Genomic DNA, 27,808 nt, shown 5'->3' with positions numbered 1-27,808 from the left:
GACCCGGGGCGCCCGAGATACGGCCGTGGGAAAATCCGGGGAGGGACCGCCGTATCTCGGCCGGGGAAGGGGCTAGAGGCTCGCGGGTCGGCTCGATCGAAAGGCCCCCTCCGGCAGAGCGACCGACCCGAAGGGCGAAGGCCCCGGACCCGGGGCGCCCGAGATACGTCCTTCGGAATCTCCGCGAGCTTCGACCGGACGCATCTCCGGCGGACGGGGTCGCACGGACTCGAGGCCTGGCTCGTCGGAAAGCCCCGCGACGGACCTTTCGAACGAGACCGGCCGCGCGTCCGGGCGACCTCCGAGGCGGACGCTAGGGGCGCCGGAGCTCCGGACGAGCGAAAATTCCGCGACGATCCGCCGTATCTCGGCCCGGGAAAGGGCCAGAGACTCGAGGGAGGGCTCCTCGGAAAGGGCCCCTCGAGCGGAGCCGCCGACCCGAAGGGCGAAGGCCCCGGACCCGAGGCGCCCGAGAAACGGCCGTGGGAAAATCCCGCGGGGGGCGGCCGTATCTCGGCCCCGGAAAGGGCTAGGGACGCGCGGGTGGGCTCGTTCGAAAGGCCCCCCGCGGCGGAGCCACCCACCCGAAGGGCGAAGGCCCCGGACCCGGGGCGCCGGAGCAGCGCGGTAACGAAATTCGAATTTTCGACCGGAAGTATCTCGGGCCCCCGGGGTCGCACGGACCCGGGGTCGGTGTCGTCGGAAAGCCCCGGGCGAGACCTTTCCGACGAGCCCGGCCTCGAGTCCGTCGGACCTTCCCCGGCCGAGATACGGCGCCCGGCAGTTCATTGGCCGATATCTCGTAGACGCTTGTAGACGCTCCGTGGTATTGGTGACCTTGACGATGCCGCGGGTACCCAAGCTCATTGTTGTATGTTACTCACAGCTCGATGAAACAGGGGTCAAATCGGCCTTGTTGAGGTCATTGCAAAAGGCCTGTAAATCATTTTGGTAAACTGCATGTACAAATATCTTTGTATATCAGTCAAATCTGAAGCTATTGTCTTCCCAGACAGCAAAATTAATTTGGGCCAGATTTGGGCCAGGTCTTCATTAACATTTGGCCCAGATCCGCTAAACAGACCTGGAACGGGCTCATCCTTTCCAACGGCCCAATGCCGGAACAGGTTGAATTTACGGATCAGAAACAGATCTGGGCCAGAACTGGACCAGAACAGTTATTAATGCCATGACGTGTGGTGCAGATCTGGCCCAGATCTGCGAATCATATTTTACATCTGGGGCTCATCTGGCCCTGGTCCGTTATTCACATGCTATCAGACCCAAACACCACAATTTGAAATTTAATTTAATTTATTTTAAAAAGGCAAAAGAAACTAACATTTGTTCATATAACATTTTGTATATACACACTCACGTCTCAATGTCATTGTTATTGATGATATAAGAGTCCAAATCAGATCTAAAGACTTAAAGCTCTTTTCACATGGACATCTAAAACAACTGAAACGCTGCCCTATGCTCTAAATCGAACAACCATCTGTAAAAATCCAGATGCACAAAATAAAACAATAATCAGTCACTTATTTCATTTTGTATGTGTATATATATATGCTACATATCATATATATCTATATCATTTCTAGAGATTTGAAGCTCTTTTCACATGGACCTGTAAGAAACTCATTTGGAAAAACTCAAACGCTGTAAGAAACTCATTTGGAAAAACTCAAACGCTGTAAGAAACTCATTTGGAAAAACTCAAACGCTGTAAGAAACTCATTTGGAAAAACTCAAACGCTGCCCTGCGCTCTCCAGTAAACATCCAGATGCACAAAAAAATCAAGTAAAACCTAGTGAACTCTGCGTTCTTATCCAATTTACTGGTCATTAGGTGGGTGTGACCGGGCACGGCGGCCACCCCCGCGGTCGCATGCAAGATTAAACCACCTGATGGCGTAATGGTTTATTTCAGTGTCTGTAGCTTTGTCGGACATACGATTTTTCCTCACTGCTCCTGTAAAACATACAAAAAGCAAAGAAAAAGATTAATTATTAGAATCAATATTTAAAAAAAATTACATGACATTATAGTAAAATGCTTGTACAAATAAATAATAAATGTGACTAAAGTGTGGAGTGAATAGTATGAAGGTAAACAGTAGCAAAACTCAAGAGCACACAGACGTGAATTTGAGAACTCGTACAATACATACTCGTACTTGTATGTCAACATTAACACTCACAGCTCCAATGTGAAAACCTGTAAAGTAAAAATCTTCGGTTGAATATTGAAATTTGCACTCGCAGACAATAGACAGAATACAGGTTTGTGACTATTGTATGAGAGTGCAAATTTTAATATTCAACTTCTATTTGACAAGTTTTTTTACATTTCACATTTCAGCTCCGTGAGTGTAAATGTTCACGTACAATGTTCATTGTACAAGTGAGTGAATGAATGAGAGAAGGGGATTGAGTAAAGACTGAGTGAAAGGAATATATATATAATACTTACGAGTCATAATGGCCTTGGTTGCCATCTCACTGAATTTTCTTTTGTTGTTCATCCCTTTCCAATTGATTGATTTGGCTACACTGTCGGCAAAAATGTGTGCCAAAATGTTAAATATTATGTTTTTTGTGTCTCTTCCCCCAATGGAGGCCAGCATCCCCACCTGTGGAAACAAGAGACTAAATTAGTGAGAAGTAAGAGATTGATAAATGATAGAGAGGTATGGGCAACATAGTAATGGGTGCTTAGATGTTATATAAGCATAAATACCAAGTGCTGTTTTTTGGCTGTGTTTCCTGGGTTTTTCAACCATCCTTCGAAATGATCAACCTCCTCGAGGGAGGCTAGGGGCAAGGAGATCTCCTCCGGAATGTCCACAACAGGCTCAGCAGGTGCCATTCTGGCCATGATCACACTCACATTCATCGAAAGCTGGTTCATCTGTTGTTTCATGGTCTCCATTAGTGTCAGCATGTGGAGGTCAGCAGCTACAAAAGCACCAAATTTAGAGACATGATATGAATTCTAAATGCAACAAAAGCAGACAACGCAGAAAATACAAAATAACTGAATTGAAAATTTTTTTTAGAAGCATTGTTTTAATGTTTCTGAGTGAGTTTCTCAATGTTAAAATAATTTGGTTTTGTTTAAATGGTTCATGTGATTCAACATTAGCCGCTTTCCGACCAAGTAGTTACAGGTTAATATGTCTCCTTAACCTACATTAATGACAGTAAAAAAAGAAGAAAATCTCTTGTTAAACAAGTGTTTGAAGCTGCATTTTGATTTTCACACATGGCAGAGTTGTACATTTAGTCATTTAGCAGACGCTTTTATCCAAAGCGATTTACAAAATTAGGACTAAATTAAGCGAGTCATCGTGACGAGGCAAAAAAAAAAAATGCAAGAAGTGCTCAAAACATAAAGTGCAGACATTGCTCAGGAACGTATAAGACAGACAAGGAAGGGAGAATGACAGGTAAAGCAATTTTTTTTCTTCTATGGGGTATAGTGCTTGCGAAAGAAGGTTTTCAATTGTCTTTTGACTGCATTATGGATGACGGTGGGGAGATCATTCCACCAGCATGGAACTGTGAAAGAAAATGTTCTGAAGAGTGATTTTTTGGTTCTTTGTGATGGTACAATGAGTCAACTAAAGACTGTTATTATTAGGCTTATATTTTTTAAAAATATTTTTAGTGTTAAAGCTATGGTCTACGATTTCAAAAATTGTTCACTATTTATAACCTCGTTTAGATGCTGGTTATGGTTCTACAGTAAAATCCTAACAATATGAAGAGAAAAAAGAATGAAAAAAATCCATGTACTCTATTGGGTGTACAGCTGCAGAGAAGTTGACCAATGTAAGCTGTCCGGCCGGACAGCTTACATTGGTTAACTGCTCTCATCCAATCCCCTGCTCCACTTGAAACTCCACCTCACACTCGCGTCGCCAACCCCACCGCACCGCACCCCCCACTAGCTGACAGTCTATGCTAGCTAGCAAAGTAGCACCAGCTCAGCGATTGAGCAAAACAAACCGACGGCAGCAAGAGAAGGTCTGTAGAGGAAAGAGCAGAGATAAAAAAAATGTGTAGAAAGCCAGACTCAAAGTAGAATCAATATAGGGTCCACCATTGACCGTTGCAGGAAGCTTCAGGGAGATGTGGGACTGAAAACCGACGCTGACACGGCTGACTTTTTGTTGAGCATACTTTTATGATGTTGCATAGGGCTGCACGATTAATCGCACACGATTGTCACGCGCATCTCATCAGTAAAGCCGGTTCCGTGATTAGAAGTAAATTGCCATCAGCTGCTTTCAGATGGAGCTGCATTTACTACACATGGGCCGTTTCTCAATCCGAATGTTGCGGCTTCAGGAGGTCACATTTGCATGCTGCATACGTCATCAATACTTTTATTTCAGACTATTAACAATTATAAAGTTGACTGTTATTCTTAGTTAATCGTAAGCCTTCAGATTGAGAAACTGCAGACTCACAAGAGGGGAAATATCGCATTCATAATAGCGGATAAAGCAGCTGATGGCGATTTACTTCTAATCACGGAACCGGCTTTACCGACGAGATGCGCGTGGCAATCACGTGCGATTAATCGTGCAGCCCTAACCATGCTCATGCTGCCAGTCGGCATTGGAATGTTAGCTGTTTAGCATCACCTATCACGGGTCAAAGTTAAGGGTAATTATATTTCTTAAAGTGCTTGAATATATTTCAATAGACCTAGCGGGTTTCTGTTCGAGCTGATCGGAATTTTAACAAGATGAGCTGTGTGCTGCTATAACAAATACTCAAAACCTTAGCAATGCTAACTAATAATTATTGTGCAATTAGTGTGGCTAGGTAGCACTTTTGACCAGGGTAAACGAGGCTCATGAGGGGAAACTTATGCCAAACGTTGTTGTGAATGTTCCGATGTTTAATACCGGTGATCACAGCTTGACTAAGTGACGTTGTCCAGGTCCTTTCACAGTGGGAGGGATCAGGTAGCACAGAGGGGAGGGGTGTGTTTGTTGAGGGCGGCGGGATGATCTTTTTTAAACTTCCCAAACGTCTCAGGCTTTTTCGACCGATTTTTAACATCGTATACTACAGCTTTAATAGATATTATAGGATATATACGTTTTGTTAATCTGCTATGGAAACAAATTAGCATACAGACTGCAGGTGTTCCATGTGTGTTTGGTCAATCAGCATACAAAAACGTCGCGGGTAGTTTCTATATTGCTGGTTTAGACCCTACTCTGAAGTAGGAGTTAAATTAGTTCCTCCAAATGGAGTTCCTAAAACTAATATCATTCCTAGTTGGCATGTTTGCACCGCAGGAACATCCGGGAACTTTAGCCAATAGTTCTAGGAACTGTGAAAAGGTTCCTCCAGCAGGAAAGCGGCTATTGTGTAAGCATGTTTAATTGCGCAATAATTCACTTACGTGTACAGACGATTGGGTCCTTCCCAGAACGCCCCATGTTCAAGCTGGGCATGAATACTTCAGTTGCTCTTTCTCTATAGCTAGTTGTTAAACCATCAGAGGACATCCCAGTAGGTGGATGGCATAGAGACATATCGGTGTTCTGAGAAGAACAGAAGTAAGGAGGTTGGAATGGCTGCTGAGAAGGAGGTGTAAAAAATGAGGCAGGCCTTGAAGGAGGGCATGGTGGAGGTGGAGACAATGAGGATGGCTCTGGAGGGGTGAGTGGTGGAGGTGGAGAACAGGAGGTTGGCCCTGGGGGGGGTGGTAGTTGAGGTTGGGCGAAGTAGGATGGCCCTGGAGGGGTGAGTGGTGGAGGTGGAGAACAGGAGGTTGGCGCTGGGGGGGGTGGTAGTGGAGGTTGGGCGAAGTAGGATGGCCCTGGAGCTGGTTGGTTGCTAAACAATAAACATAAAACATAAGGGAAGGTTATAAAGGAGATATTTTAGTGACATTTCAAACAGAAGATTTCTAAAAAAGAATAAGTATTTGAAAAAGCATTAGTTTCATTTACAGATAAAGCAATCACATTAGTAACATTCCACAAATGCCAAAAACGTTAGGCCTAAAATGAAAATAGGCTAAAACAAACTTCCCCTCTAATAGAATAGATTTCATCTTATATTTATTTACATTAGAGATTAGATAATAGAGATTGAACAGGCTACTCCAACCCATGTAGCGCGCACACACATAATCCATGTTAGATAGATATACTTTCCTCAGAATAACTAGAGTATCTATCTATCCATGATTATTTGGGTTGCTATAATATTAAATTGCTATCATTGTCTCCATGAAAGAGATTCCCTGCCACCTCCACCAAACCTTTTTAAGGCCTTAAAGTGCCCATATTTTGGCTGCTTTTCCACAAGTTAAATAAGTGTATGTGTTCCATAAAACATGTTTCAGAAGTTGTTTGCTCGAAATAGCTTTTAGGAAAAGATTCTTACCCATCTGTAGTATTGTCTGTTTCATGGCTTTTCAAATCGAGCGGTTTTGAGGTGGTCATTACATATTTATGAGCTGCTGCTCCTTTGGCCATGCCCCACTACTGATGTCATGTGTGCATATGCAACGTTATTGCTTGAGGAGTTCAGACCATATACTGTATATTATTATATATTATTAACAGTTTATGTATTATTATGCCAACAAGCAAAAAAGTATCACTCAAGCAAAAAACTATCACTAATAAGTACACTGCAGGAGAAGAAACTTTTACACATAATGATTGGCTTCGAGTGTAAATTGTGATGTAGCAGTCTCAACAATACACTCGTTTTGCCCTGGACAATGCTAACATATTCTCGTTTTTTAAAACACTTTCAAACGCATTATTTTCGCAAATGACAGAAACTTAGACCCGGCAGGGGTTTGTATACTGCTTGTGGACACCATGCTAATTGCTAGAAGCTAGCGGAAGGTCCGCCGTATCTTGGGAAAGCGGTCGAGATTCGGCGGGTAGGGCTCGTAGGAAAGGCCCAGGCGGCAAGGCCCTATCTTGGTTGGTTTGGCTGCAAACTAACTAGCATAACAGTTAGCCAGCTGGTTCTCAATGGCAAATGATGACTGCTAAAACACAAACACACAAGTCCTCTCACTCGATGCACCAATTCGTGGGCAGGATGACGTCAACATTGCTAACAATATCTATATAGCCTAAGCCTACTGTCTACAAACATTAATAATATTAACATTACATCGTTTAAAAGGTATACGGGTTTAGCATCACTGTATTGTCTCTACAGATGCTCTAGCATCATAAATGTAGTCTTTTGTGACAACATGCAGAATATAAACGGAACTTTTCTTACCTGTCCTTTGTGTTAATAATGATCGCAAATCAAATCCAGTCCATTTCAGATGTGTAAATAACCCATGAAAACCGTCTAAACCAATCCATCCAAACATCCAATGACCATTGTGTCCACAAATGGGTACAGTATAATCCTTGAATTATCCGTGTTGTTTACATCAGATTTCACACTAGGGATGTCACGAGAACCGATACTTCGGTACCAAGTCGATACCAACATTTTTTTAAACATGACGGTAACTGCTTTCTCTGGTACCGGAGGTACCGAGGCTGCAATAATCTTCCGGGACTGATGGGGGCAGCATATATGCGCGTGTGTATTTGACGCTCCACAAGAGTTAAAGAAGAGGAAGAACGCCTCAGACGAGCACACGAGAATCTCTCTAAAGTAGTTTGTCGCTATCAAACATAGAATTTGGCAAAGCTCTTGAAAGACAGAGAACCCGATCTCTTTAAAGAATTCGAGGTAAGTTTTAATTCACATTAACATTATATACAAACTGTAAAACTTTAATTTTATACTGAAACCCAGACCCTATATTATGTTTGTTTGAGGCAGCTGGCATTAATGCCGTGTAACCAGCAGACTTTATGTTAAATGTTAATGTTTTGTGTAAGTCAGTTATTTGTTAATGACGCTGCATTTGCAACTTTATCTATAAATGGGCGACCATGCATCACCATTTAGTCATCCTGTCAGCAAAATGTAGCCTAATGTCACTGGATGAAGTATTAAAATGTTAAGGGTTTTTAACTCTTTCCCCGCCATTGACGAGATATCTCGTCAATTAAGAGAAAACACTTCCCCGCCAATGACTAGATTTTCCGTCTTTCCGCAATACCGCTATTTTTTAAACCTGGAAGTATTGCCCTATGGCAAGCGGCTGCATGTCTGTGTCTGTTTTAAAGATCGCTCTGAATGGGATCTCTATGAAAAGTCCGTCACAAAAATGGAATTATCTCTGCTTTTTGCTCAAAATGTGGTGTTTTTGCAGAAACCTACCCATTCTCAAAAGCTGATTGCAAAAGAACCACTAAAGGTAGGATGAAACGTTTTTTTTTTTTTGTTTGAAAGCAGAGGGTCTATTCTTTCATTTGGTATATTGTATGTTTATATATTTAGAGAAGAACATTTTCTGGAAGGCATTAAACTTTGGTGAAAATCATGAAAAACGCTGGCGCTGGCTAGCAACTTTTTTTTTTAAACGCTGGCGGTGAAAGAGTTAATAACTATTTTCATCCTGCAACAATGTGAGTGATATTAAACTAATGCTTGCATTCAGAGTATGTGTATGTGCACGTGTGTGTGTTTATAAGTGCACCTTAGCACCTGTAGCTTTAGCTGATTTATTAGTCATTTTCAGACAGTATGTTAAATAAATAAAATGTATTTCTTATTCTCTCTCTTTTTAACAGTATCAGCCAGAGTAGGATGTACAGCAAGAGAGTCAGGAGAAAAGTCAACAAACATTAACACAGACAACCTAAACAGAAGCTCTTAAAAGTTTTCTATAATGTTGAAATGTTTTAATAAAAAAAATAATATTTAAGTATAATTGTTTGTTTTTTTTACACACTGTGGTACCGACTTAGGTACCGAGTACCGTGAATGTTTTGTGGTATTGGTACCGACTACTAGATTTTTGGTACCGTGACATCCCTATTTCACATGAACATCTTGTAATAGAAAATAATATACAATCTGAGGACTATTTACGTTGTAACACTGTACGAGATTACAGTTTAAGTTCAACATAAACACGCGTTTAAAACATTGTTTTTTAAAGTAGGCGGGAGTATAATACATAATATCCAAACAGCGCTGCAGTATGGAGGTTATCTGTGAGCGACGTGACTGCTGCTGCCTGTTGCTGTAATGACCTGGTGAGCGGAGACTTGTGTTGGCTGTTGGTGGAGAGTATTTAAATGCACAGTGACGACACGCTTTGCGACGTCACAAATCGGCTCATTTTGAAACGGCACAATCTGAGACTCAAGGCAGAGGACATTCAGAAACCTGTATCTCACTCAAAACAGCATGGATGGATTTTTTTCCAAGTTTGTATGTATGTGAAAGCATCAGAGACACATAAGACCACCCCAAAACCCAGAAAAAGTCAGTTTTTCATAATATGGGCACTTTAAATTTAAAGTTCAGGATTTAAGACTTTTTAAGACCTCGGGGAAACCCTGATTAGGGATGTCAAGGATTAATCGACGATCGATAAGTTCTCGATAATAAATAAATCTAGATTTTTAAAAAATTATCTATGCCCACCATTTATTAAAAGTTATTTACCATCGTGACGTTAATAGGGGGCCTGAAGATGGCCGATGTTGAATCGATGATGTGGGTGCTTTCCTAGATGCAGGCTCTCTGTCACTGTCGTCTTCAGTATCACCATAATGGTGCCTAATTTTTAAGAGACACATTTCACTTAGACTGACACTTGCACTTTCACACAGAACACACAAAAACTACATAAATCACATCACTTGGCACTTGCACTCTCACACACTAGCACCTTTAACACTAACACTGTGAACACTTTGCACTTATACTCCCCTCTTTTGCCATTTATTAAATTACTTTCCTGATCTTTCCTTCTTTCACCCCATGTACATAAAAGTTGAACATTCAAATTCTAATTCAGTACATGTCTAACATTACATTTCCACGTACATGACAAATAAAATCTATGTATTATATCCATTTATACCTGAAAAATATCATAAACATGATTCTCTCTTACAAAGGTTTAGGTGTTCTTTTGCCACGACCAACTTCCTCATTTTCATCATCGGTGTCTAGCTCCGATGTGTCACATGTCAGTGACTGTTTCATCCCTTGCCAGGCTGACAGGAAGTCACCTAAAAGAACATTTGCATAGGTAAATCATCGGGAAAGACACAGTACAAGGTAATAATAACAACTAGGCGATTAAAAAATCTATACCATATGTCTTCAATAGTCTGACAGGATGCTTCGACCATTTGTGGCCTGGCACTTCAGCGGACTTCACAGCTTTGTTAATCCTCTCATCGCTTGTGTAATTTGGCCAGAAAGTAAAACCGTCATTGTACCATGATTGAGGCACCACAGACACAGACTTCTTGGCATCAAAATATTGCACAACACAGAACATTCTAGAGAGAGAGAGAGAGAGAGAGAGAGAGAGAGAGAGAGAGAGAGAGAGAGAGAAAGAGAGAGAGAGAGAGAGAGAGAGAGAGAGAGAGAGAGATTAGCCATTTATGGTGCCTGAAAAAAAGCATTCTTTAGCCAATGGATGGTGAATACTTTTCATAAACACTGTATATTGCTGGTGTGTCTGTTGTGTATGCATGTTTATTAACAAAATACATTTTACTGGTGTCATGAAAGTGTACTTACATGTGCATAAAAGAATTGACGTAATGTAGATGAAGATGCTTAAAACTCAAATCTAACAACTACTAAGATCAGACTATCAGCTGTAGTAACATCCAACCAAAAAAATTTAAAACAACAATTGATCAAACAACTGATCCTACTAAATAATTCAAGCCAACTACTTTATTGTTTCACAGAATGTAGAATTGGTATGGATACAAAACCTCTTTGATGGGGGAGTAATACACATTTATATGCAACTGCACAAATGTTGGCATACATGTATTGTTCTGATAATTGAGAGACACTGTAGATATTCAGAAAGTCTGAACTGAATGGATAGGTAAAGAAGATGGACTTATCAGAAAACCTTCTATAAACCAAGTAGATCCCATCATGACACTCAACAATATTGTCAATCTGACAAATATCACCAGCAATGGCAAATATATTGTTTCCTGTTGAGACTTTGATAGTCCACTTGTTAGAAACCATTTGGCTGTACTGCCCTTTAACCTTTCTAGAGGCAAGCTCATTTGGAACCGGTCCAACAAAATGTGGCTTTTTCAAAGAGACCAGTGTTTTGTCAATGATTTGATTCTGTTGATTTTGCTCAGACAATCGACGTACCATTTGGGCAAGGGGGCGTTGGGGTTTTCTGACAAGTTTCTTGAGTTTCTGCAAGTGGTTCTCATACGGAAAAGCTGAAATATTGTCAAGACAACCATGCTGTCTCACATCTTGGGCTAAGTGTACTAGTGAATGCACATTGTACACAAGTGCCTCCTTGCCATATATTTCGCCAAAATGTGTCACAAACATATGGAGCAATCTTTCAGCATACTGCCAGTGAATCAAGGACAAGGTTGGGCTGACTAAAATGGCAATGCTGGAAAACAGCAGCATAAAATTTTTGTAAATATTTGTGTCCAAGTATGAAGGCAGAATGACAGGTCCGATGTACAACAAAAACATCCTTAATTCTGTTGCCTTCCACCTGTCAATGTCCCTCAAGGTTCTGGGTTTTCTTGCAAATTCCAAAGGAATGTAGTTGCGCAAGCCTGTTAAACTGTCAGACATCCGGTCAACAATCGAAGCAGGTAAACGGAATCTGAGAGCTCCTCTAAGCCAAATGTTCAGAAGCTTCCTAACGACACCTAAACAAACAGAATGCATATAATCACCTGGAAACTGAGATACCATCCCTACATTCAACCCCTGGAAAGGGTTAGGGCCCAGGTGATGTTCTTCATTATGTTTTTGGGCAAAGGATTCATCTGTCCTGAGTGGGAAAGAGACTAAGGGAAAGGTCATTCTGCCAGACAGATACTCTCCTTTCTGGCCACATTTATCACATCCAAAATATCCATTGTGACTCTTAATGTTTTTTATAAAAGCTCGGGCAGGCGTATCACATATGACAGAATCTAACTTAACAAAAATCTTTTTGCCCTCGAAGTCAATACCGCTCTCCAACTCTTTCAACTCAGAAACAAAATCTTCCAAAAAGACCTCAGCTGTCTTTGGTTTATGTGGTCCACAGAACAATGCAATCACAACAGGTTCTTTAATTGGAAAACTAAGTAAACATCCTAAGATTGGCCACACTTGAATCCCACTACTCTTGAATAAGGGCAATCCGTCTATATTGATTTGGAGTTTTAGTGTGCAGCCATCTGCAAATGACTCAAATGCCTGTTGTAGCTTCTGCTTAAAGGAGGACAGGATGCCAATATAATAATACAGCCCTTCACATTTTCTTTCTATGCTATATGTGGTTGTTGTCTTAAGGAGGGTTCTGGCATCCTTTGGCAGGTCAGGGTGATAGAGTCTCAGCAGGCCAAGAAGAGCTGTAAGAGCCACCAGGGAAACTCCAAAGGTTAATGCCCAGTTGCGTAGACTATCACCAAAGTTACAGGTCTGCTCTGATTCATCAGAATCTTGGTCTGAGTTAGACTCCTCCTCAGATCCAGACTGATCCATCCTAAAGGACTGCTCATTTGAGGTTTCCTCCTCTCCAATCTCCTCCTCTATCATCTGTTCATTTCCAATTTCCTCTCTCTCTTCCATGTCACCCTGCATATTCTCCAAGACTGTCTCTGCTAGTCTTTCCCTACATCCAGGATGTCCTTCCACTACATTTTCCCCACTACAACATTGAGAAGCAAAACTTTCACTGTGCATATCCCTAATATGTTGAAGCCGTTTCTGAACATCTCTACGCGCTCTCCATCTCATGGCAGCCCCAGAGAGGAGTGTTTTTCTTGAATCCATCCCTCACGAGCTGTAGAAATTTGCAGGAAAAAAAATGGGGGAGGGCAAAATATTGCAATTATGCAAAATTCACTTTTGTATGATGTTTGGACATAAATGTGTGTTGGCAGTGTGTGTACACAACCACCCTACAGCAGGGAACTACACTAACTTTTTCCACTGGTGGCACTTGCGCTACCAACTTTTTCAGTTACTGGCGCAAAATATGATTTGGTCGCACATATTTTTTTCAAGTTATATTAAGGCGCTCTGGATAATAATGAACAATAATGAAACTTTATTGCATACAGATATGCTTTTTATTTTACTTGCCATCTTTTAAACCACATGCTTTCTTGTTTTCTTGCAGTGTTTCCCACAGATCTGAAATTTACTTGTGGTGGTAGCCGGTCATTACCCACTGACAAATAATGGTCTACTTTACATGTGACGAAGAACTAATAATGTGTGACACAACACAATACTTTGATTTATTGAAAATTAATATTAATTTCACATTAAATTTCATTAATCTAACCACCCCAAAATTTCTTTGCCATTAACAAAGCTGACACTATTTGTCAAAGCTCAATATAATACAATACTATGTATAGTATATTAATAGACAGTGCAGGTCTATAGATTATAAATGTGACTGATGTTATAATGGTTATAATTTCTATTAGATAGAGCAGAAGCAGTAAAAGTGCCTATCTTTCTATTTCTCTCTTGCCGATTAAAAAAGCTTAACCCACGAATTATTTCAGATTTAAAAGTCTACTTGCTGTCCCGGTGACAGACTTTACATTGCTTTGTGTTTTTTATATCCCGGGTCAGCTTAAGCTTTGCTCGTTCAGTGCAATGGGCTTGACATTAGCACTGCTTTTTTGCTACAATATCTGTGCAAACTTTTAAATATGGATATGGTTTTAGAAAAGATATGGTTTATTAATAATAAGATTACTTAAAAAATGTGAGAAAGAAAATGCAGCGCGTGGTCATAATAAGAACCATCGCCATAGTAACCGGAGGCACGCTGAAACTGCACTCGAGCTTTAGCGCGGTAGTGCTCATGGCCGTTTTCCGATCGACTTGGGTTATAAACACGATATTAATCAGACTTGGGACCCAAAGTAATTAAACTAGGACCTATCAGGACCCGACTGACCATTTAAAATATAAACCCAGAACCATACGGGTCCCGCGTCCTCAGTGAAGAAAGACCTCTGCTCAAGTTCAGAAACATGGAAGACACTGAGCTTGCTTCACGTCACACCCAATTCATTGAGTAACAGAGAGAACGCGAACGCACACTCAAATAGGGAGAGACACGACGTGCTTTCACGCAAAATAAAGCGAACGTGTTGAAGGCTCAGAGCACGTTATAAAACGTATTCTGTTTCTGTTTTAATAAATGCTCGTAGTAAATCATAGCATATTGTCTAAAACATTAGGTAGCACATTTGCGACCCATTAAAAATTAGGGTCGCAATGGCAGTTCAAAAGGTCGCATATGCGACCATTTTGATCGCAGTGTAGTTCCCTGCCCTACAGTGATAAAAATCCACTCACTCCCCATAAATCATAAGCAGTCTCACAGACACAGATATTTTTATAACCAGAGTTTTTCCCTCCTGCATTTAAGAAAAAAAAAACGGTGAGTTTGTGCAACTTACTGTGCAACGTACTGTGATGCGTCAGCAGGTAACGTTATATGCGGGCAAAAAAACGTTAATGGCAGCGGTGTGTCCGATATGCGCAGCTCTTCTATCTGTTAACACAAAATGGACATGATATTCAGCCATTTTGGTGAAAAATATGCAAATTGTATTTGTATAATGCACTTACCAATTCCTAAGCAAAGATGGTGTAACCTGCAGTCTCTGATGAGTCAGTGGGTAATATGTGGGGGGAAACCGTTAATGGCGGCGGTGTGTCCGATATGCGCAGCTCTCCATCTGTTAACACACAATGGACATGATATTCAGCCATTTTGGTGAAAAATATGCGAAATTGTACTTTTAAAATGCACTTACCAATTCCTAAGCAAAGACGATGTAACCTGCGGTCTTCCACTCTGATGCGTCAGCGGGTAACTTAACGTTATATGCGGGGGAAAAAACTTTAATGGCGGCGGTGTGTCCGATACTCTCAAGTTAACTGTTAACACACACAGGATATTCAGCCATTTTGGTGAAAAATATGCAAAAATCACCTATTCAGCATTAAAGCCTATATTCACATTAGTTGTGGATGTTATAACCTTTTATACCCACAACCCTATTTTTGAGCATTTTCTGAAAAACGACAAACCCAAACTAAAATGTCTGCAGCTCTTCAACCCTATGGTCTATATTCATAATTCTGGTCTTGTTTGAAACTAGACACTTGATATATTGTTGCCCAATAGTCATAACAACTCAGAGTACTATAGGAACAGAGTAAAACAAGGTAAAATATACATTAAATGACTTCTGTTTTTTTTTAAATAACATTCACTTAGCAATAAAGGTATGAAATTGCCATGTCACACACCTGGGGACACCATATAGGTAAACTGAATGTCTGACCATGTTGTGATTCAAATTTGAGAATGATACTGCAAAAAATGTAGTTCTGTAAACTTTTATTTAAAAAAAGTGCACCTGGAGACTCCAAATAGACACATGATAATCAAATGACATGATAATCAAATGAGAATGAGTCAGCACTACATACTACATGATGTATATCAATTCAGAACTTCTCTGCACACCAAAGCACATAGAAAAAACTATTTCAGAAAAAAACATTTCAACATTATAACAAAATACTTGTTATTTTGAATGTGGCCGCTCGTGAATGGACTCCAGATTCCAGTCCTCCTCTGTGTCAGCTGAAACCCTATTTTACATCACAAGGAGAAAATACAAAAGCAAAAGAGGATTTTAGTTTGAGTCCAAAGTTAGAAACATACAACTATTTGTATTAGAAACTATGATTTTATATAAATGATGAACATATAGACCTTTTGCGCGTTTGCAAACAGAGATGACTTTTTTTGTGGGTGGAGCCCAACTGGTGGCAGAAAGTGAATGCTTCTCAATAGCTGTGTGAAGTGTTTTAGCATTAAACTGTGATTTTTAAGGATCTGGTGTTCTGTAGAAGTCTGTTTCCCTATATATTTCTCTTAAGTGTAATGTTTCTTAAAACGTTTTCACCAAGTTACGTTTATTTTTTAAATAAATTAAAAGTTTTAATGGCTTGGCTACTGATATGCTTGCATGTATGTAATGTATATGTATTGTTCTTTAATGGTAAATCAATTATTTTTACAGTATGAATCGCTGAAGTTCTTATAAGAGCAATACTATCATGTATTCTGTATAATATCATTTATTGAACATTTAATCATTTCCTGTTTTCAATTTCTTCCTTATATTTTTATCCTACGTGTGTGATCTAAAACTATTATGTTTACATACAAATTAATTTGTATAGGCCTGTTTATATATTATTAACACTTTACATCGTGTGTGTGTGTGTGTGCTATGTTTATATATTTATTAGTAAACATCATAATTTAGAACAAACAGGAAGAAGACATAGGCTAAGATATAAGGTAAAAAGAAGTAATAGAAAACGAAAAAAATACGAAAACTTTAATAAATGGTAATATTATTGATATTATGAACTAATTCAAATCTTTAATCTTTCTAAATAAATTATAAACGTAACGTGATGAAAACGCTATAAGAACCTCATAGAGAGATCAGACTTCGACAGAACACCGAATATCTTCTCTAATTATTTTCTATTCAAATAATTAAAAGATTTTCAGATGATTTCATTACTCCAGTCTGTCCGGTTCAGGGCTTTTATTGCAACCATAAACACCTACGTTTATCTTCAAATGGTGTCTTCGTCGACGGTATACTATAAAAAAGAAGGTCATCTATTTTGGCATTCCTTTTCTGACACTCAACAGCAAAACAAAACATTTTCTAGTGAGTTATATTGTTCGTTTCACTCGTGTCTCATTCATTTGAGAAGGGGTTTTAACATTAAGTGGCATGGCATCTTATGCACAGAAGCCAGTGGCACGTGCCACTACGTTTTGTGGCACTTCCGGTTTCAATTGGCTCGTACCAGTGGCTCGTCGAGTGGCACTTCCGGTGTCCAGTGGCTCATGCCACTCCGTTTAGTGGCTCGTCGAGTGGCACTTCCGGTGTCCAGTGGCTCATGTCACTGTTTAGTGGCGGCTCGTCGAGTGGCACTTCCGATGTCCAGTGGCTCATACCATTCCGTTTGTGGGTTGTCTACTGATACATGTCAGTAAAACTTAGGTCTGTTGGATTGAGGCATGTGGCACTGATATTCACCGATCGATCATTACAGATCCGAGAGTAACTTAGGCGTGCTGCTGCTATGTTCATTTAATTGTGACACAATGATATTGTGTGTCCTTTTTGACTGTCTGGTGTTTCAGGTAACCGAATGCGTGAAATGCATCGAGAGCTAAATAGGACATCTTGATGATCGTTCAACAATCGTATGATCATAATTCACAATTTAAGTATTAAAAATGTAAATATTTAAAATGGGAAGGCAAATATTTTATATATTTAATAAAGCACAACATGCCTGAGCTATATTGCATAATACTGTTAGTTTTTAATATAAATTTTCTAATTGTATTATTTGTGAAAATGTAGTCTGTGAGTGGCATGTTTTTATTTGTAACCAGTGCCAATGTGTTGTATTTAATAAAAAGTGTCATTTATAAGAATCTCGCAGAATATTATAATATTTTTTTCTGCAAGTACCGCATTTACACACATGCACGCCAAAACAGTAGGTGTCAGTCTAACCATGTTTATGTTTAAAAACAATGTCCTATTACATATTTTACAACTTGATATTTATTTTATTTTTTTACAACTTGATATTTACACGGTGTTGACAGTGCAGATATGTCACGTGCCCTTCAAAATTACATTTTATCTAGTCTATATAGATTGTTGTCTATAAGAAATAAGGGTTTGAACAAATTATTATTTCACAACATTTATGAGAGAGTAATTATTTTAAATAAATTGTTGGATTATTTCAAAGCAAAACAGATTTGCAAAACACTTTACAAATGATTAAATCAAACACAGTTTTCCTTTATTTTATGCATTTCAATGGATCGTTGCCTACAGTATGCTTTAAGAAGGGGTCAGTTTTTTTCTTCGATCTCGTCTTTCATTTAAAGGGTATCTAGTAGACTCACCTAAATTAGGCATACTACTTTAAAAAAAAAAAAGATTTACAAAAACTGATTAAATATTAAGAAAAGGCACAATGTTCACACGACCATGGCTCAGACAAATACTGTGCTTTATTAAATGAAAACACTCAAAATATTATGCATTTCCATTTTAAATATTGTGATCATACAATTCCTTTATGAACCAGCGTCAAGATGATATATTTAGCTCTCGACTCAATTTACGCATTCGGTTACCTGAAACATCAGAGTCAAAAAGGACACACAAAATCATTGTGTCACAATTAAATGAACATAGCAGCAGCACGCGTAAGTTACGCTTGAATCTGTAATGATCGATCAGTGACTATCAGTGCCACATGCCTCAATCAAACAGACCTAAGTTTTACTGACATGTGTCAGTGTACGAGCAACCAAACGGAGTGGTATGAGCCACTGGACATCGGAAGTGCCACTCGACGAGCCACTTAAAAGTGGCATGAGCCACTGGACACCGGAAGTGCCACTCGACGAGCCACTGGTACGAGCCAATGGAACCCGGAAGTGCCACTAAACATAGTGGCACGTGCCAGTGGCTTCTGTGCGTAAGATGCCATGCCACTTTATGTTAAAACTGCTACTGATTCATTTCCACTGTTTTTCTGCCACCACATGCGCGCGTGACGTAACTGTGACGTCGACTCGCAAAAGGTCTATACACACACACACACATTACATGAATAAAAAAATAAAATAAAAAAAACACACATTACATGAATATATTTATAATTACAAATGCCTTATGTTTGCCAAATAGCTTGTGCTTATAATGCCCAGCATTGCTAGTAGTACTCATATTTTCCACCACATATCTTATTTTCTTGTTTTTAGTTTGTATATTCTAAGCATTAGATTCATATTGCCATAAATATGATGTATTTACATAACATGTAATGACATGAAACATCGAAAAATTAGCCCGTGTAAAACTTATGTCTTAGTCATCTCCACTGTTATTTTTATAATCAAAAACAGCTAACATGAAACAAAAACTGTAAAAATATCATGAACATAAGACAAACTTACTTTATTAGGAGCGCAGCTCAGGTGTTTGGCAGAACAGCGGTCCGGTGGAACTGTGCGACGGGACGCGAATCATTTGTATACAGTCTGGTATTTTTGCACGTCGATCGTGCACCTTATCACCTTCTCCAAAACCATCTCAAGACAAAAAGTCATCTGAAGTCGACGATCGACAATGGAGATGTGTATAACTATCCATTGGAGAGGTTTCAGCGGCTCCGTAAGAGGCTAGCATCGGCTAATGCTATAAACAACCATATGTGGGGGTGCGCACGCATGTTTGGTTTTGCATAGGAAAGCCCAGATTTGCGCAGAAGGACATAATACTGACGTGACCTTGTAATCGTTTCATGATAGGTTACTACCCCCATCAATCAAAACTTTGCTGGATTGGCAATGGCTGCTTTCATTTGGGCTTCATCCAGTCAAAGCGCAGGTGAGTTAAAGGACCCCTGGCTTACCCAATGTGGGCTTTCAGCACTTTTTCAGTTGTAAAACCTTATCTGATTGGACAAAACAGACAAATAAGGCGGAACATTCATCGGAACAGTCTAAGGAAGCAGGAAGAGATTCGTTTTCACTGATAAAAATCGATATTTGATAGAAAATAAACACGATCGATCATACTTAGCGCAAGCGCGCATGTAAACAAAGGAGGATATTGCAGGATTTTACACTATTTTCGTTGTTTTGGATTAAAATTTGGGATGCATTTACAAGATTGGACCTTTACGTTGCAATGCACGCTGAAGGTTTTCGGATTTGTCAGAAATGATCAGAACCATATGGCAATATATGTGAGTAGCGACATTTTTATTATTATGCGGTCTGTCTGCATTTCATTTAACCCGTTCACTCCAGTGTATTGATTGCAAAAACAAGCTCAGAACATGAATGTTGAGTGTTTTAGCTTTCAAATAATGCAAAGTTTATGATTGTTGATTGAATATTTGATGTAAAACAAATTACATAAACACGTAGACACGCCCCTACGGCCCGTGGGCAGGCCGGTGCGCGTTAACCGGTTTTTAAAAGACCTTAAGGTTAGCTAACTGTAAGTTAGCCCCTACTAGCTTGTCTGACACATCTCAGAAAGTTTGTAAACTTATTTTTAATATAATAATTTACCAGACTAAACATGACATCAACACCAGTTTACTTTTATAATGCAGGTACTAAATTGTATTTGTATAATGCACTTACCAATTCCTAAGCAAAGATGGTGTAACCTGCAGTCTCTGATGAGTCAGCGGGTAACGTTATAAGCGGAGGAAAACGCTAATGGCGGCGGTGTGTCGGATATGCGCAGCTCTTCTATCTGTTAACACACAATGGACATGATATTCAGCCATTTTGGTGAAAAATATGCGAAATTGTACTTGTAAAATGCACTTACCAACTCCTAGGCAAAGACGATGTAACCTACGGTCTTCCACGCTGATGCGTCAGCGGGAAACTTAACGTTATATGCGGGGAAAAACTTTAATGGCGGCGGTGTGTCCGATACTCTCAAGTTAACTGTTAACACACACAGGATATTCAGCCATTTTAGTGAAAAATGTGCAAATATCACCGATTCAGCATTAAAGCCTATGTTCACATTAGTTGTGGATGTTTTAAAAGACGTAACGTTAGCTAACTGTAAGTTAGCCCCTACTAGCTTGTCTGACACATCTCAGAAAGTCAGCGTTTGTAAACTTATTTTTTAATATAATAATTTAACAGACTAAACATGACATCATTACCAGTTTACTTTAATAATGCAGGTACTAAATCGTACTTTTATGAACTTACCAATTCCTAAGCAAAGACGGTGTAACTGCACTCTCTGAGGCGTCAGTGGGTATATGCGGGGAAAAAACGTTATGCAGCGGCGCGTCCGATATGCGCAGCTGGCAGGGATCCGGCCCACATCCGCCGGGAGGATTCAATGCAGCAGTGGCGCGTCTGGTCGGCACAGCTGCTCCGGATCGGCCCCGCACCCGCAGGACGGACTGTCACAGCGTTCGTAACAGACAAGTCTGGCGCAGAGTTGGTGCAGATCTGTATAGTGAGTGCGACTGCTGCGCGAATCTGCTGATTCGAAAACGGATCTGGCACAGATGTAAATGCTGTCTGGGTTTTGTTTTATATCAAATTAAAGGTGTGTATGTGTACTTTACAGACACATGAGTGACTTTACTGTGTGTTGTTCCTAACAGGAAGGAGAAGAGTTACAGTTGAGCCTGTTTTAGGCCACAAGGCCTGTGAATCACAATGGTAAAGTTGCATGTACAAATTTCTTAATTTTTAATTAAAACAAAGTCCAATCAGATTGTGTGATACATCATTGTAATGCTTGTGTTTTGCAGTTTCACATGAACCCAAGCTCATTGTTGTATGTAACTCACAGCTCGAGGGAACAGGGGTCAAATCGGCCTTGTTGAGGTCATTGCAAAAGGCCAGTAAATTATTTGGTAAATTGCCTGTACAAAAATCTGTGTATATCAGTCAGATCTGAAGCTATTGTCTTTTGTTTTATATCAAATTAAAGGTGTGTATGTGTACTTTACAGACAAATGAGTGACTTTACTGTGTGTTGTTCCTAACAGGAAGGAGAAGAGTTACAGTTGAGCCTGTTTTAGGCCACAAGGCCTGTGAATCACAATGGTAAAGTTGCATGTACAAATTTCTTAATTTTTAATCAAAACAAAGTCCAATCAGACTGTGTGATACATCATTGTAAAGCTTGTGTTTTGCAGTTTCACATGAACCCAACTGTAGTCTGGTAAGTAAATAAATGCTTTGCTTTAAACAAATGCATCTATTTTTAAACGTTTTTAAATGCTATCTTACGTATTTATTGCCGCTCCAGAACCTAAGTCGATGGGGTTGACCAACGGCTGGAGAAGTGAACGCTCCAGAACCTAAGTCGATGGGGTTGACCAACGGCTGGAGAAGTGAACGCTCCAGAACCTAAGTCGATGGGGTTGACCAACGGCTGGAGAAACTTTCGGGTTGACCAACTGCTGGAAGTACTTTCGGGTTGACCAACGGTTGGAGATCGTTTCGGGTTGACCAACGGTTTGGATCTCCAGAGGGGCCGGGAGTATGGAGCTTAGGCCGGGGGGGAGTGCTTAAGAGTGGGTGCCCGGGACCGAACGGTGCGCCGGGTACGGGCTCCAGGGTGGCCGTGGCGGGTTCCGAGGCCGGCCTCGGGTGCACTGTGGGCGGGTAGAGGGGCCACCGTCCTCGGGGGTCCGAGGCCGGCCTCGGGTGCACTGTGGTCGGGTAGAGGGGCCACCGTCCTTGGGGGTCCGAGGCCGGCCTCGGGTGCACTGTGGTCGGGTAGAGGGGCCACCGTTCTCGGGGTCGTATCTCGGCCGGGGAAAGGGTTAGAGAGAAGCGGGTTGGCTCGTTGGAAAGGGCCGCTCCGGTAGAGCAACCGACCCGAGGGACGAGTTTATCCGAGCAAAGGCGCCCGAGTTACGGCCGTTTAAAGGTCAAGCGGTGGTACCCCGTATCTCGGCCGGGCTTAGGGTTAGAGAGAAGCGGGTTGGCTCGTTGGAAAGGGCCGCTCCGGTAGAGCAACCGACCCGAGGGATGAGTTCATCCGAGCAAAGGCGCCCGAGTAACAGGCGTTTAAAAGTCAGGCGGTGGTACGCCGTATCTCGCCCGGGCTTAGGGTTAGAGAGAAGCGGGTTGGCTCGTTGGAAAGGTCCCCTCCAGTGGAGCAACCGACCCAAAGGGCGAGTCGATCCGAGCAAAGGCGCCCGAGCTGCGGCCGTGGGAAAATCCGCGGAGGGACCGCCGTATCTCTGCCGGGCTTGGGGTTAGAGAGACGCGGGCCGCCTCGTTGGAAAGGTCCCCTCCGGTGGAGTAACCGACCCAAAGGGCGAGTCGATCCGAGCAAAGGCGCCCGAGCTGCGGCCGTGGGAAAATCCGGGGAGGGACCGCCGTATCTCGGCCGGGGAAAGGGCTAGAGGCTCGCGGGTAGGCTCGTTCGAAAGCTCCCCTCCGGCAGAGCGACCGACCCGAAGGGCGAAGGCCCCGGACCCGGGGCGCCCGAGATACGGCCGTGGGAAAATCCGGGCATAGACCGCCGTATCTCGGCCGGGGAAGGGGCTAGAGGCTCGCGGGTCGGCTCGATCGAAAGGCCCCCTCCGGCAGAGCGACCGACCCGAAGGGCGAAGGCCCCGGACCCGGGGCGCCCGAGATACGGCCGTCGGAATCTCCGCGAGCTTCGACCGGACGTATCTCCGGCGGGCGGGGTCGCACGGACTCGAGGCCTGGCTCGTCGGAAAGCCCCGCGACGGACCTTTCGAACGAGACCGGCCGCGCGTCCGGGCGACCTCCGAGGCGGACGCTAGGGGCGCCGGAGCTCCGGACGAGCGAAAATTCCGCGACGATCCGCCGTATCTCGGCCCGGGAAAGGGCCAGAGACTCGAGGGAGGGCTCCTCGGAAAGGGCCCCTCGAGCGGAGCCGCCGACCCGAAGGGCGAAGGCCCCGGACCCGAGGCGCCCGAGAAACGGCCGTGGGAAAATCCCGCGGGGGGCGGCCGTATCTCGGCCCCGGAAAAGGCTAGGGACGCGCGGGTGGGCTCGTTCGAAAGCCCCCCCGCGGCGGAGCCACCCACCCGAAGGGCGAAGGCCCCGGACCCGGGGCGCCGGAGCAGCGCGGTAACGAAATTCGAATTTTCGACCGGAAGTATCTCGGGCCCCCGGGGTCGCACGGACCCGGGGTCGGTGTCGTCGGAAAGCCCCGGGCGAGACCTTTCCGACGAGCCCGGCCTCGAGTCCGTCGGACCTTCCCCGGCCGAGATACGGCGCCCGGCAGTTCATTGGCCGATATCTCGTAGACGCTTGTAGACGCTCCGTGGTATTGGTGACCTTGACGATGCCGCGGGTACCCAAGCTCATTGTTGTATGTTACTCACAGCTCGATGGAACAGGGGTCAAATCGGCCTTGTTGAGGTCATTGCAAAAGGCCTGTAAATCATTTTGGTAAACTGCATGTACAAATATCTTTGTATATCAGTCAAATCTGAAGCTATTGTCTTTTGTTTTATATCAAATTAAAGGTGTGTATGTGTACTTTACAGACACATGAGTGACTTTACTGTGTGTTGTTCCTAACAGGAAGGAGAAGAGTTACAGTTGAGCCTGTTTTAGGCCACAAGGCCTGTGAATCACAATGGTAAAGTTGCATGTACAAATTTCTTAATTTTTAATTAAAACAAAGTCCAATCAGATTGTGTGATACATCATTGTAATGCTTGTGTTTTGCAGTTTCACATGAACCCAAGCTCATTGTTGTATGTAACTCACAGCTCGAGGGAACAGGGGTCAAATCGGCCTTGTTGAGATCATTGCAAAAGGCCTGTAAATCATTTTGGTAAACTGCATGTACAAATATCTTTGTATATCAGTCAAATCTGAAGCTATTGTCTTTTGTTTTATATCAAATTAAAGGTGTGTATGTGTACTTTACAGACATAAGAGTGACTTTACTGTGTGTTGTTCCTAACAGGAAGGAGAAGAGTTACAGTTGAGCCTGTTTTAGGCCACAAGGCCTGTGAATCACAATGGTAAAGTTGCATGTACAAATTTCTTAATTTTTAATTAAAACAAAGTCCAATCAGATTGTGTGATACATCATTGTAATGCTTGTGTTTTGCAGTTTCACATGAACCCAAGCTCATTGTTGAATGTAACTCACAGCTCGAGGGAACAGGGGTCAAATCGGTAGAGCAACCGACCCGAGGGACGAGTTTATCCGAGCAAAGGCGCCCGAGTTACGGCCGTTTAAAAGTCAAGCGGTGGTACCCCGTATCTCGGCCGGGCTTAGGGTTAGAGAGAAGCGGGTTGGCTCGTTGGAAAGGGCCGCTCCGGTAGAGCAACCGACCCGAGGGACGAGTTCATCCGAGCAAAGGCGCCCGAGTAACAGGCGTTTAAAAGTCAGGCGGTGGTACGCCGTATCTCGCCCGGGCTTAGGGTTAGAGAGAAGCGGGTTGGCTCGTTGGAAAGGTCCCCTCCAGTGGAGCAACCGACCCAAAGGGCGAGTCGATCCGAGCAAAGGCGCCCGAGCTGCGGCCGTGGGAAAATCCGCGGAGGGACCGCCGTATCTCTGCCGGGCTTGGGGTTAGAGAGACGCGGGTTGCCTCGTTGGAAAGGTCCCCTCCGGTGGAGTAACCGACCCAAAGGCCGAGTCGATCCGAGCAAAGGCGCCCGAGCTGCGGCCGTGGGAAAATCCGCGGAGGGACCGCCGTATCTCTGCCGGGCTTGGGGTTAGAGAGACGCGGGTCGCCTCGTTGGAAAGGTCCCCTCCGGTGGAGTAACCGACCCAAAGGGCGAGTCGATCCGAGCAAAGGCGCCCGAGCTGCGGCCGTGGGAAAATCCGGGGAGGGACCGCCGTATCTCGGCCGGGGAAAGGCCGTGGGAAAATCCGGGCATAGACCGCCGTATCTCGGCCGGGGAAGGGGCTAGAGGCTCGCGGGTCGGCTCGATCGAAAGGCCCCCTCCGGCAGAGCGACCGACCCGAAGGGCGAAGGCCCCGGACCCGGGGCGCCCGAGATACGGCCGTCGGAATCTCCGCGAGCTTCGACCGGACGTATCTCCGGCGGGCGGGGTCGCACGGACTCGAGGCCTGGCTCGTCGGAAAGCCCCGCGACGGACCTTTCGAACGAGACCGGCCGCGCGTCCGGGCGACCTCCGAGGCGGACGCTAGGGGCGCCGGAGCTCCGGACGAGCGAAAATTCCGCGACGATCCGCCGTATCTCGGCCCGGGAAAGGGCCAGAGACTCGAGGGAGGGCTCCTCGGAAAGGGCCCCTCGAGCGGAGCCGCCGACCCGAAGGGCGAAGGCCCCGGACCCGAGGCGCCCGAGAAACGGCCGTGGGAAAATCCCGCGGGGGGCGGCCGTATCTCGGCCCCGGAAAGGGCTAGGGACGCGCGGGTGGGCTCGTTCGAAAGGCCCCCCGCGGCGGAGCCACCCACCCGAAGGGCGAAGGCCCCGGACCCGGGGCGCCGGAGCAGCGCGGTAACGAAATTCGACTTTTCGACCGGAAGTATCTCGGGCCCCCGGGGTCGCACGGACCCGGGGTCGGTGTCGTCGGAAAGCCCCGGGCGAGACCTTTCCGACGAGCCCGGCCTCGAGTCCGTCGGACCTTCCCCGGCCGAGATACGGCGCCCGGCAGTTCATTGGCCGATATCTCGTAGACGCTTGTAGACGCTCCGTGGTATTGGTGACCTTGACGATGCCGCGGGTACCCAAGCTCATTGTTGTATGTTACTCACAGCTCGATGGAACAGGGGTCAAATCGGCCTTGTTGAGGTCATTGCAAAAGGCCAGTAAATTATTTGGTAAATTGCCTGTACAAAAATCTGTGTATATCAGTCAGATCTGAAGCTATTGTCTTTTGTTTTATATCAAATTAAAGGTGTGTATGTGTATTTTACAGACAAATGAGTGACTTTACTGTGTGTTGTTCCTAACAGGAAGGAGAAGAGTTACAGTTGAGCCTGTTTTAGGCCACAAGGCCTGTGAATCACAATGGTAAAGTTGCATGTACAAATTTCTTAATTTTTAATAAAAAAAAAAATTCCAATCAGACTGTGTCATACATCATTGTAAAGCTTGTGTTTTGCAGTTTCACATGAACCCAACTGTAGTCTGGTAAGTAAATAAATGCTTTGCTTTAAACAAATGCATCTATTTTTAAACGTTTTTAAATGCTATCTTACGTGTTTATTGCCGCTCCAGAACCTAAGTCGATGGGGTTGACCAACGGCTGGAGAAGTGAACGCTCCAGAACCTAAGTCGATGGGGTTGACCAACGGCTGGAGAAGTGAACGCTCCAGAACCTAAGTCGATGGGGTTGACCAACGGCTGGAGAAACTTTCGGGTTGACCAACTGCTGGAAGTACTTTCGGGTTGACCAACGGTTGGAGATCGTTTCGGGTTGACCAACGGTTTGGTTCTCCAGAGGGGCCGGGAGTATGGAGCTTAGGCCGGGGGGGAGTGCTTAAGAGTGGGTGCCTGGGACCGAACGGTGCGCCGGGTACGGGCTCCAGGGTGGCCGTGGCGGGTTCCGAGGCCGGCCTCGGGTGCACTGTGGGCGGGTAGAGGGGCCACCGTCCTCGGGGGTCCGAGGCCGGCCTCGGGTGCACTGTGGTCGGGTAGAGGGGCCACCGTCCTCGGGGGTCCGAGGCCGGCCTCGGGTGCACTGTGGTCGGGTAGAGGGGCCCCCGTTCTCGGGGTCGTATCTCGGCCGGGGAAAGGGTTAGAGAGAAGCGGGTTGGCTCGTTGGAAAGGGCCGCTCCGGTAGAGCAACCGACCCGAGGGACGAGTTTATCCGAGCAAAGGCGCCCGAGTTACGGCCGTTTAAAGGTCAAGCGGTGGTACCCCGTATCTCGGCCGGGCTTAGGGTTAGAGAGAAGCGGGTTGGCTCGTTGGAAAGGGCCGCTCCGGTAGAGCAACCGACCCGAGGGACGAGTTCATCCGAGCAAAGGCGCCCGAGTAACAGGCGTTTAAAAGTCAGGCGGTGGTACGCCGTATCTCGCCCGGGCTTAGGGTTAGAGAGAAGCGGGTTGGCTCGTTGGAAAGG

The 27,808-nt window shown here is 43.9% G+C and overlaps 1 protein-coding gene across 8 annotated transcripts; it reads right to left on the bottom strand.

Moving 5' to 3' along the window:
• Window positions 1–1,011: 1,011 nt before the first annotated feature.
• LOC135741314 (uncharacterized) lies at window positions 1,012–21,340 on the bottom strand. Of its 8 annotated transcripts, XM_073813853.1 has the most exons (13): window positions 21,020–21,333; window positions 20,622–20,743; window positions 20,429–20,543; window positions 14,949–15,072; window positions 14,761–14,870; window positions 14,589–14,683; window positions 10,246–10,436; window positions 10,043–10,160; window positions 9,589–9,702; window positions 5,432–5,868; window positions 2,747–2,964; window positions 2,480–2,639; window positions 1,012–1,978 (listed from the first exon to the last, which is right to left on the bottom strand). In XM_073813853.1, the coding sequence occupies exons 7-13, from the start codon at window positions 10,433–10,435 to the stop codon at window positions 1,842–1,844; spliced, it is 1,374 nt and encodes a 457-aa protein (XP_073669954.1). In that variant the 5' UTR covers window position 10,436; window positions 14,589–14,683; window positions 14,761–14,870; window positions 14,949–15,072; window positions 20,429–20,543; window positions 20,622–20,743; window positions 21,020–21,333; the 3' UTR covers window positions 1,012–1,841. The 8 variants fall into 8 exon arrangements, 4 of the variants coding, with proteins under 4 accessions (XP_073669954.1, XP_073669953.1, XP_073669955.1 ...); XR_010529444.2 differs by lacking the exons at window positions 1,012–1,978; window positions 2,480–2,639; window positions 2,747–2,964; ... (1 more) ...; window positions 9,589–9,702; window positions 10,043–10,160 and adding exons at window positions 10,681–12,943; window positions 15,726–15,795 and having other exon boundaries at window positions 10,300–10,436; window positions 21,020–21,340; XM_073813852.1 differs by lacking the exons at window positions 14,589–14,683; window positions 14,761–14,870; window positions 14,949–15,072; ... (1 more) ...; window positions 20,622–20,743; window positions 21,020–21,333 and adding an exon at window positions 10,681–10,842.
• Between the last annotated feature and the right edge of the window lie 6,468 nt (window positions 21,341–27,808).

Source organism: Paramisgurnus dabryanus, chromosome 3 (assembly GCF_030506205.2).
Source record: "Paramisgurnus dabryanus chromosome 3, PD_genome_1.1, whole genome shotgun sequence".
In the NCBI taxonomy this organism is placed as follows: domain Eukaryota; kingdom Metazoa; phylum Chordata; class Actinopteri; order Cypriniformes; family Cobitidae; genus Paramisgurnus; species Paramisgurnus dabryanus.
Note: the sequence above shows the minus strand (reverse complement) of the source record. Positions and strands in the feature narration are given on the sequence as shown.